The sequence below is a fragment of the Conger conger genome, chromosome 4 (assembly GCF_963514075.1).
Source record: "Conger conger chromosome 4, fConCon1.1, whole genome shotgun sequence".
In the NCBI taxonomy this organism is placed as follows: domain Eukaryota; kingdom Metazoa; phylum Chordata; class Actinopteri; order Anguilliformes; family Congridae; genus Conger; species Conger conger.
This window is the reverse complement of record NC_083763.1, coordinates 78,263,197-78,274,290: the sequence shown is the minus strand read 5'-3', so window position 1 is coordinate 78,274,290 and position 11,094 is coordinate 78,263,197. Positions and strand designations below refer to the sequence as shown.

Here is an 11,094-nt window from a genome sequence, read left to right as displayed (position 1 = left end):
ACAGATGTACTCTTTCTTTTGTGACTTGATTTTATGAATGAATGGCTGCTCTTTGGCTCCAATGCCCTCCTGTCAAATTAGATTCTGGCCTTCCTGCCTTTTATTTTGCTTTGGTCTTCAATGAGAATTTGACTTTGCAAGAAGTGACCTTGCCCTAAAAATGATGAGGCATATTATTCTTATCAAGAGTATTAGTTTAGTAAAGGATAAATGCTCTAAAATAAAATTTTGAAATGGCTCTGAAACAAGATACAAGATTATTTTTCTGATTAAGCATTCAGAATTTTCAAGGTTTTCTTGAAAATGGCCGTCTAGCATCTTGCCCTGTCCAGCACATTGTGTGGCAAACTAGTAAAGCCTATTTTAAACTGGAGCATTGGTGCAGCAAGATTTGGGATTGCATTTCAATAAATAAACACTATTTGCGCTAAACGTGATTTCAGTCTCCATTGTAATATTAGAAGGTTTAGGTTGACCACGGATAAAATGAATTGGAAATGAACTTTTGGAACCAGGACCGCTAAAAAAAAAAAAAAGGTGGGCGGTCACCTTTCAGTTCCGAGAAAAACCGGGCGCTGTTTGCGGTCACTTCCTTGCAGAAAGAATCAGCTGCGGAAGGTTTACGAGAGCCGGCTTGACTACTGCTTATCACCGAACTGATGCTCTTGGTCAGTGAATATAGTTTATAGTTCACGGTGGGAGATGGAAATGAAACTGAAGTGGCCAGCGAACTACAGGTGATGGTGCTAACCTCTTTTCGCTTTCACAACTTTGTTGGTGGTCGTACATTTGTTACAGCGAAGACTGCGCTAGGAAAACACAAATAATATTAGCCTGATAAACTGAAAAGTTGCTACCACTCTAGCGAGTCGTTTATGAATTTACTAGCCAATGTTATTTTCATGATTGGAGTAAAGGCTACATCGCCTTTTCAAAGTAACTCTTTCCATGGCGTTTAACGGCGTTGCTAAACGCAGAAAACCCGGATTATTTTCTTTCATGAGCAAATAATTGTACAACCCTTTTCTCCAAATGACGCGTTTCCTATAGCAGGTGATTGTAAAATGTATATAAAACTAGCCTCAGACTTACGATATCCTTAGAGTAAATTACGTGAAAAATGGAAAGAGGCAAACGCACGGTGGACTCCACCTCCCCCACTATGCGTCGCTGTTCTCCATAGAACATTAAACTCACCTGCACTCTCTACCACTGCAGATCGGCTCCGTTAACTTTCTCTTCTCTCATCAGAAACTCCGCGACCAACTCTCCGCCCATGCCTTGACAAGTTTGGTGGATTCCAGACTCCATTAAAGCGCATTTACAATCAGAACGGGATTCACACCTACACGAAACTGCAGTTTTACCGGGTCGTTCAGAGTGAAAGAGATATGAGGTGTTGCCTTTTTTTGTTTTTGTTTATGTCTTTGGTAGACTTTCAGTGATACATTTGGGTGAGGGGTATTACGTTAGAAGCGCTTCAGACAGGCAACAAAGTTTTAAAGTGTTGTTTGCCCATCTCTTACCCATACTCTTTCTTTGGAAAAATACATATTTAGTTTAGTTTTTTTTTATCGCTCGCTCTGACAATTTTTTTGTGCTAGCTATTTGAGCTAGGCTAGTAACACGAAGACTGCACAGGCTTTACGACAACTTCCGCTACTGAGTTTATTTTATGATTTCAGTTTGATTTATTTGATTTGGGTTCTCTCGAATTGTTTTGTGTTTGAATTTTTCTAAATAAAATACAAATGCAAAAATAAAAATCTTGTCTTTACAGCGAACCTGCCGGAGACTGGCATGAGACGGCAGAGCCCAGCACAGCTGCAGTCGGGGAGACTGCCGGCCCCCACCCTCCGGAGCGGAGAGTGTGCAGGCGGGTGCGATCCGGGAAACGGCCTCGCCTCGCGGGCTCTGTGATACGACGCAGGTCCCCGTGGCCCTACAGGGCGGCCTCGCAGCCGGTCGGGTTCTGGCGGAGCACGGCCAGACCGGATCCGCCTCCCCTGCCCAAGAGCTTCCTGCCCGCACGGCCCCCCGGGCCTCAGCTCAGACCCACCGACCCACATTCCCCTCTGGAGTTATTCCAAATGTATTTCAGCCGAGATGCAGTTGATACGCTCTGCCGAAACACGAACAAACAAGCTGCTCGGAACATTTGCCCGGGCGGAAAATATGCCTGGGTGGACATCGATGTCGCGGAATTTCATAAATTCATGGGCCTCACGTTTTACACGGCTCTGGTTGAACTTGGCGATATTGACTCGTACTGGAGAAGGGACCACCTGTTCTCTGTGCCGTTCCCGGCCACGGTAATGACCCGGGACCGGTACAGACTCATTTCGTGTAGCCTACAAATGAGCGACCCCGACGAGGATGTGGAGAACGACATGAAGGAGGGGACGGCAGATTACGACCGCTTGTTTCGACTGAAACCCTTGCTGGAGGTCCTGAGAGCGGCCTGCCTGTCGCTCTACCATCCGCGGAGGAACCTGTCCGTCCACGAGAGGATGGCGGCCACGGCGGCCGTGCAGGCCCGTCCGCGCGTGAAGCAGTGCACGGAAGCGACGCCTGTCCGGCGGGGCTTCAGACTTTTTGTCTTGGCCGATTCGAGCAACGGCTACGCCGTGGACTTCTTCGTGTACACGGGCAAGTCCACGTTCCCTTCGGCCACGAGCGTCGGGTTCGGCTCCGTGGCGTCCCTGATAGCGCCGGCGTACCTTGGGACTGGGTATCATTTGTACGTGGACGACTTTTACACCAGCCCGAGACTATTCAAGCATCTGTACGCTCTCGGTGTTGCGGCTTGCGGGCCCTACAGGGGCGGAGAATACCCTGGCGCGCGGCGCAATGCGATGACCAGGAAGCATCCGAGAGGAACCATCCGGTGGATCCGAGATGGCTCCCTGCTGTTCGTGAAATGGATGGACTCGCAGGAGTTCTCCTTCTGTTCCACGATACACGCCGCCTTCTCTGGCCACACCGCCCAGAGGCGAGTTAGGAATCCGGACAGTAGCTGGAGCACGGAATCCATTCCATGCCCTGCTGCCATTGTGGACTACGATGAAAACATGGGAGGACTCGACCTCTTCAACCAGCTCATCCAGTACCGCACTGAGCACAAGAAGACCGCGCGCTGGTACCGGACGTTGTTTTTCCATTTTATGGACATCGCCGCCACAAACGGCTACCTCCTCCACAGAGAACTGCGCCAGGCCAGTGCGCTTCAGCCCATGACTCGCCGAGAGTTCCAGGAGGAGCTGACAGCCCAGCTCTGTCGGGGGACGTCCGAAAGCCCTCCTCCCCAGGAAGTGTGTATGCACATGCCTGTGCGCATCAGCCAGCAGCGAGACCAGAGCCAGAAGGCCTCCAGTGGATGCAAGACCTGTATTCACTGCAGAGAGTCTCGGCACGTCTACCAGTTAACCCCTTGGCAATGCAACGAGTGCCAGGTGCCTCTTTGCCTGATCGTGGACAGGAATTGCTTTGAGGAATGGCATAAGTAAATCTTGACCCCAAAAAAAGGCAATTTTTGTGGTATATAGTTTATTTTTTATTTATTTTTGATGTGCATGTATTACCCCAGGTCTTTTGATGTTAGAAATGTTAGAAATCTTGAAGTCTTGTGGTGTGCAGTGTTTTATGAATAAATGTTGCAATTTCAAAACCTACTTTTCAGTTATTTTCCTTTGTGACAGTTTGCCATTCATACAGTAACCTAACAGATATTTTTATTTATTTATAGAGTAACATACACCAGGGATGATGCCATACAAACATGGATATATGTATAATAGCTACATAGAAGTTACTATGACCACTTTCAGATTCAAATGAAGAGGAAATGGTCAAATGACACTTCTGGCAGTTAATCCATCATCTCATATCATTACCCAGAATGCACCATGGGGGTATGATGTGCTTTGTGCCAATTCCTCTTTCATTACAAAAATAGAGTATTTCGTGAAGGTTAATAACGTCTAGAGCACCATTTGTTACATTACATTTAGGAACGAACAATGGATACGCGGTCTACATTTCATTAAGCAGTACTAATGTATTCAACTCGAAAATACTTATATTCCGGGACACTTCGTTTCATTATTTTTTCCAGGACAGACAACAATAATCCAGGACAGTCCCGGAGAATCTAGGACGGGTGGCAGCCCTAAATGTATGTCTAGATTATTTTACCATGTCAAGTAATAGAGGCGGCATTGTTGGTCTGAAAGGTGTTATGGCACTTGTGTAGGATTAACTCAATTTCATTTCCATAGCGCTTTTTGCAGAAGACTGTCTCAGAGTCGCTTTACATAGTGCAAATAAGCGGCTGGTTATCTGATCATAACTCTATAAATTGGATTAATCATGATCCTGCGCTGTGATTAAACGTGACATTATATAACATAATACAATATAACGTAACATAATGACGAGAACACGCATAAGTCCGGCAATGCTGGTCTTTTTCTACGATTCCGGAGCCCATTAACGCGCATTCCAAACCAGAATCAGAATCTCTGTTTCACGCCTACAGGAAACGGCGTTTCACTCGGGTTGTTCAGTGTGTGAGAGATATTAGGTGTTTCCTTCGTTTTGTGTGTCTTAGGGGTAAACTTTCAGTGGTACATTTGGGTCAGGGGTGGAAATTTGGAAGCTCTTTTCATAAGTGAATAAAAAGCTGCGGTGCAGAGTACGAGGGATGTGGAATATAAAAATTTACATTTTAGTCATTTAGCCGATGCTTTGAATCCAAAGCGGCTTACAAGTGGTGCATAAGTTCATCAACAAGTGAAAAACAATCAAATCCATAAAAGCACGCATGTCATAAACGTGAACGATACTTCTTTTTTTTTTCACTTTATACTGCTGAAAAAAAATCTTAAATGATTTTTCTCAGCATTTTATGCTGTAATGGTTTCTGGGGGAAACGACTAAGAATATTCTGAAAATACATGATCGTCTTTGAAGACAATTGAATTCAATTAAAATAGAAATTAGTCCGAATTAAATGTCCAAATATCAAACGGCAGCTTAAATCACACACTGTGGCAGGAGGTTATGTGAGAACCCCCATTCATTTTTTCCATAGTGAAATTGAAATTGTGCTTTGATCCTGAAATCCATAGCAAGGTTTTTTTTTAGATTTAGCCATACAGTCTATGGGATTTGCCCTGGGTGACGTCAGATTTCCAAGACCTATTGTGACGAGTGACGTTTTCACCCTCTGAGGGAAGCGGAAGTAGTGTTTTAAAGGGTCAGTCGCAGAGAGTTGCAACTGCAGCTTTAAATAACTTCGCGCCATAGTCTATGCTGGCGAAACTCGGAATCATTGTAAGTGAAACATGTTTGTATTCGTAAATGGTTATGATGCTGGACATTCTGCTTTTGTAAGTGAAATGTCAGTCTACCAATACGATCTGCTTCCCCTCTCATGTTGGTTAGTGTAATTGAAGACCTAAATATGTGTTAGGTAAGCGGTAGCATTTTTATGCGAAATGTGGCATAAGCTACATATCCGAATGTATCTGTTCGACTCTAGTTGATGCGAAACGACCCACTCTGATGTGCGGTTAGCGGCGAACTGAGCTTCGGCTTTGCTGGAGGGTGTTTTTTATTTAAGCTGATCATAAGGCATTTGTGTAGGCAGAAGTAGTGAATTGGAGGTAGCGGTTGGGAAACACTGCGAGATCTTGTCTTTGCACGGCGGAAAATGCATGTGATTCCCATAGCCTATGAGCGTATACCACAGGCATGACGGAAGGACCTTTGCTGTGTATCAGTTTACAAGGTAATGAAAGCACCAATGAATTTGGAGTTAAATTATGAGCAAATTCGGAGTTAAACTTCCAGAGATAAATTGCACTTCAGATAGATAATGACATATGCCGGTACAGATAATGACATATGCCGGTACTTTGAGTGATAATATGCCATGTGGAATTTCAAATAAAACGCCCCAGAAAACGTTAGAAGATACATAGGTGTCATAGGTGTCGTTTATGTTGCACTGTTGTCCTGAAAAAAAAAAAAAAAAAAACGCCATTTTCGTTCATCATTTCAATCTTGAAATGATGAACGAAATGGCGTTTTTTTTTTCTTCTCCAGGACAACAGTGCAACATAAACGACACCTATGTTCTTTATGCCACAAGATATCAATTTGACTGCACAGCGTCTCAACTCTTCTCTTCCTGTTTCAGAAAATCTTCACTCCAACTCTCTCCTCTCCATCCTTTAGACTGTTGGATTTCACCGGCCTCACTGAAGCAAATGAAGCAGTTTGAATCTGCGCTTCAGTCTCCGAGACCATTAAGCCCCGCCTCTTCAGGTGAAGACATGAAGACAGAACCTGTGACGGACAGCACAGATTACACAGGGCTGGAGCTCAGATCCTGTCTGATTAAAAGTGAAGACGCAGAGGAGAGTATAGAGGGGAAGAATGGATGTGGGATGAGCAGGGAGGAAGAACTCATTCTCTCCAACATAAAGGAAGAGGAGAAGGAGGAAGGTGGGGAGAGGCAGAGGGAGGAAGTGAAGACGGAGGATGGTGTGAAAGATGAAGAGGTTGAAGGCAAAAAAGAAGAAAATGATGAACCGGTATTGGGAGGTAAAATCAACCAAACTGCCAGAGGGCTGAACGAAGATGGAACTCCAGACTGCGAGGAACAGGAAGAGGGCCTGTCCACTTCCTGCCTGCTGAACCGGCATGAAGCGCCCCACCCTGGATCTCCCGTCATCTCCAGCGAAGGCTCTGCAGGTAAAGAACGGGTTTCCTACTTGTACCCCTTTCACACCAAAGAGTTTCCAAGAGTATGAACTCATTTTACTAGATTTACAGCGGAGCTCTTTTTTCCTTATCACCGGGTCCTTCATGCCGAATGTCTGCATGTCTGCCCCTGTCCGTGTGGGTTTCCTCTGGCACTCCCACAGTCCGAACACATGCAGGTGTTTACTAGCTCGTGTGGAAACTGGGGAAAATGGTGGTACTACTGTAGCTTAAGAACGGTAGACTCGATACCTAATGGAAGCTGTGATGTACCTTGCAGGTAACCTGCAGACAAACTTCATACGCATGACTTTTAGAACCAAAGAGTTATTATATTAATTGCGTCCGATTTCTTTTCCTGTTGCAGGGCAGCTTCACCTGCTCGTTGAGATGGTTCACCCAGAGGAGCACAGCAGGATTATGAGGTCTGGAGGAAACAGAGCAGGAATCCTAAAACACTGCCCACCCAAACACAGGCCCACTGTGGGAAGAGCTTCTGTACCGTTGTTCTATGTGTGTGGATATGATTTGTCAGGAACTGCATTATGTTGACACCCCACACTGTAATTAATCAGAGGGTATTTCTATACTTCTGGGTGTGGCCCATGTTTCTGTTTATGACTGAGGAAGACGCCGTTTGTGTCTCACCTGTACATTAAACAGAGTCTCACCTGTACATTAAACAGCGTGAGTCTCACCTGTACATTAAACAGAGTCTCACCTGTACATTAAACAGCGTGAGTCTCACCTGTACATTAAACAGCGTGAGTCTCACCTGTACATTAAACAGTGTGAGTCTCACCTGTACATTAAACCCCTTCATGCTTTGTGGGCTTTGTAACTGCGGGCCAGGTAACCCTCTTAAATCCTGGCCCGTTGGGGACTGGAGTCGTTCGCCCATTTGCATTAGACATTTCCCGTTGCTTCCGTGTTTAATTTCCGTTTCGTTATTTTCCATTCAGGTCTTGTTTAACGTCAGAGGTGGCGATCACAAGCACGGTGTCCCAAGCAGGAGTGGATCTAAAGGACAATTCAATCAAGTCGTTGAAGCAGACTCCGTTTCCGTGGCGACCGTTGCGCGACCGGCTGACGGTCAAGGAGCTCGGACCGGACCGGCCCGACCTGAACCTCAAGCAGCAGTCGGGGTGTCGGGGACGGCAGTACACCCGGACCTTCTCACGGTCCTGGTATGACAAGAAGGCCTGGCTGGCTGGGTGTGGCGAGAGCAACGCGCTGTACTGCTTCCCGTGTCTGCTGTTTCAGACGGCCGGCAGCGACGTGGTCTGGACTCACTCGGGGGTGACGGACCTGAAGCATCTCCCGGACAAATGCAAGAAGCACGAGCTGAGCAGGAGCCACATGGAGAACTACCTGAGCTTGGCCATGTTTGGGAGGCCGAACATCGCCGCGCAGCTGGACGAGGGGCACCGGGTCGGTTTAAGGAAGCATAACGAGGAGGTTACGAAGAACCGGCGCCTCTTATCCAAGATCGTAGACCGTGTGAAATCGTGCGGGGCCTTCGAGCGGGCCGTTCGGGGGCGGGGTGAGACGCGGACCTCTGAAGACCCCGGTGTGTTCGGGGGATCGGTGAATTTCGACGCCGCACTGGATGAAGTGCTGGCGGAGCACCTTGGGAACGGCGCTTGGTTTCCGGGGTCCTCCCACGCGTTTCCGGGGTCCTCCCACGCGCTGCGGGACGAGCTGCTGGACTGCATGCTGGCGGTGCTCCAGGAGCACATAATCGGGGAAATCGGCAGCGCGGATTTTCTGTCGATCCAAGCGGATGAGATCATGGACGCGTCCGCGCGATGCCAGCTGGTGGTGCTGGTGCGTTTCCTGGACAAGGCGCACGACGTCCAGGAGCGGCTCTTTGAGCTGATCCCCCTGCGGAGCGCCACGTCCGAGTCCGTGTCCTCCGCCCTCCTGCAGCGCCTCGCCCTCATGCTCCCGGGGGACCAGAAGGGTAAGCTGATCTCGCAGGCGTACGATGGTGCCCGGGGGGCGACGGGGGGCATACAGCAGAAGATCCAGGATGTCTATGAGAACGCGCACTACGTCCACTGCTACGCCCACCGGCTGGACCTGATCATGCAGCAGGGCACCTCGCACCTCACCAGGGTCAGGCAGTTCTTCTCCGACCTCGGTGGGTTCGCCAGCTTTTTCTCGAGCTCTCCGGAGAGAACGGGCGTGCTCGATAAGACGGCGGCCCGCCGAACACCCAGAGCGGGCGCGGGGAGGTGGGACTTCGACAGCCGCGCGGTCGGCACTGTGTTCGAGCGCAAGGACGACCTGATCCAGTGTCTGGAGACGATCAGAGACTCGGGTGAATTTGACTCCGCGACCATCAGGGAAGCGGGCGGATTTCTGAGGCTCCTGGAGGACGTACACTTCAACTTTTTTCTGACTCTGTTCCACAACATCATGCCACATGTGGACATCCTGTACGCTAAGCTCCAGAAAAGGACTCTGGATTCTGCCCATCTCCAAGGGAGCATCCACAAGTTTACGGAGGACATACAAAAGATCAGGTAACCACTTTGCCTCCCCCGTTTCAGTTCCTATGTTGTCCCATGATATATTATTCTATTACATAATTCGATTTCTTACAATGCTAATTTCACTCCCATTATTCACAGATCATACATTTGGGAATTTGTTTTCTTTATTCCTTTTCCTCGGCAGAGATTCTCTCCCTACCCTGTGTGGGCAACACGGTGTTAGTGGCTCTCAGCAGCCGGGGAAGAGGCAGCGGTGTCTGGGTCCAGGGGAACATGAAATACTGGCTGCAGAGGTGAGTGTTCATATTGACACAGAGACATCAGAGAATTTTGATGGTTGTTATGAATGATATGGCCAAACATTTGGTTTTTGTGCATGTATGCACCATTCTCAAGTTGTTGTTGTTAATATTATTATTATTATAATTATTATAATTATTTAATTTATTATAGGTATGTGATGCCGTGCTGGGACATGCCAAGGAACGCTTCTCCTTCACGAAGCACCTGGTCAGTGCCACCCTGCTGCACGGGGAGATGTTCCCACACTACCGCGGGGCGTTTCCCGAGGCTGCACTCAGCGCCTGCGTCAGCGCCTACCCCGTTCTCAACAAGGGCAAGCTCAAGTCCGAGCTCAGCTTCCTCTACAGCCACGATGACTTCAAAGCCTGCCGCCGTGCCCTGGCCCTCTTCCGGCTGTTCATGGACAACGGTCTCCAGGACACCTTCTCGGAGACCGTGACCCTGCTGAAGATCCTCATCACCACCCCCATGACCACTGCGGAGGCCGAGAGGGGCTTCTCGACCCTGAGACGGATCAAGGCCTTCTTGAGGAACACCGTGGCCCGGGAAAGACTGAACGCCTTGGCCATGCTCTCCATGGAGCAGAGGATGGTGAATGACGTGGTTGATTTCAACCAAAAGGTTATTGAGAAATTCGCTGCGCAGGAAGGGAGAAGAGCTGAATTTATGTACAAGTAAGCCTGCAGGTGCACTTTTTGGCCACAGGGTGGCACTGCTCTTTGAATACACTGGCTGCTGAGCATTAGCATATTACTTGTACTTGGGACTCTGGTACCATCAAAAGAGCATCAGACACATTTTACATTGCATTATTCATCCTGTACAGTTTACTAGCCTCCAAAGTTAAGGATTGTTAAAATAAATGTTTTTGTACATTATATGTTAATTTTGGCTTTGTTGTGTGAGTGTGTGGGTGTGTGAGTGATGCCCCACCCAGGTAAATGGCCACCAGCCAACTGTAATGGTGAACAGTAAAACGTATCCCCCACCCACACCTGTGACCCTGGTTATGGATGGTCCACATAGCCTATGTCCCATAGCCAATTTTTCTGCAGAATGAATGCATTGTTTGTAATAGGCCATAGCACAGTAAGCACAATATGAAAATGGGAATGGGAAGATGTTAATCACTCTAAACATGAAAAGTACATATTTATGAAAAAATAACTGCTTATTAAATTTATTGGATTGTAATTGTGGTTGGAACGAAAACCAGCATACACAGGGCTACTCCAGGACCAAGTTTGGGAACCACTGACAGAGACACCTTCATGTTTCAGCTCAGCCTTTTGTTTTATAGTCCTGTAAGGGATGTTGGCAGGATGAATGAAAGATTAATTCATTATTTAATTCATAAGTGATTTAATTATTGCAGCAAAGGGCATAACAATTGTCCAACATATTCCATCTTCTTCAGCTTGATTTATAATCATTTTAATATTTCTGGACATATAGCCTAATCGATTATGTAAATAATCGATCTAATAATGCAACAATTATAAACACATGCAATAAATAAAAGCAA

General features: G+C 47.3%; 2 protein-coding genes across 7 annotated transcripts; both read left to right on the top strand.

The window, feature by feature from the left end:
* The first annotated feature begins 567 nt into the window (after positions 1–567).
* LOC133127139 (piggyBac transposable element-derived protein 4-like) lies at positions 568–3,551 on the top strand. Its single transcript, XM_061239813.1, has 3 exons — positions 568–737; positions 1,252–1,396; positions 1,781–3,551. The coding sequence occupies exons 2-3, from the start codon at positions 1,392–1,394 to the stop codon at positions 3,504–3,506; spliced, it is 1,731 nt and encodes a 576-aa protein (XP_061095797.1). The 5' UTR covers positions 568–737; positions 1,252–1,391; the 3' UTR covers positions 3,507–3,551.
* Positions 3,552–5,237: 1,686 nt separating this feature from the next.
* On the top strand, positions 5,238–10,447 carry LOC133127123 (zinc finger MYM-type protein 1-like). 6 transcript variants are annotated; one of them, XM_061239785.1, is made up of 6 exons: positions 5,238–5,334; positions 6,241–6,759; positions 7,136–7,193; positions 7,731–9,296; positions 9,451–9,559; positions 9,720–10,447. In XM_061239785.1, exons 2-6 carry the CDS (start codon positions 6,273–6,275, stop codon positions 10,245–10,247), a joined length of 2,748 nt encoding a protein of 915 aa, XP_061095769.1. In that variant the 5' UTR covers positions 5,238–5,334; positions 6,241–6,272; the 3' UTR covers positions 10,248–10,447. The 6 variants fall into 6 exon arrangements, with proteins under 6 accessions (XP_061095769.1, XP_061095768.1, XP_061095771.1 ...); XM_061239784.1 differs by having other exon boundaries at positions 6,203–6,759; XM_061239787.1 differs by having other exon boundaries at positions 5,272–5,334; positions 6,109–6,759.
* The last annotated feature ends 647 nt before the right edge of the window (positions 10,448–11,094 follow it).

Bases quoted from the DNA above. Each gene is read 5' to 3' on its own strand.
- LOC133127123 (XM_061239785.1), top strand. From the start codon at position 6,273: ATGAAGCAGTTTGAATCTGCGCTTCAGTCTCCGAGACCATTAAGCCCC. The intron at 6,760-7,135 runs GTAAAGAACGGG...TTCCTGTTGCAG, and splicing joins CTCCAGCGAAGGCTCTGCAG to GGCAGCTTCACCTGCTCGTT. The intron at 9,297-9,450 runs GTAACCACTTTG...TTTCCTCGGCAG, and splicing joins GAGGACATACAAAAGATCAG to AGATTCTCTCCCTACCCTGT.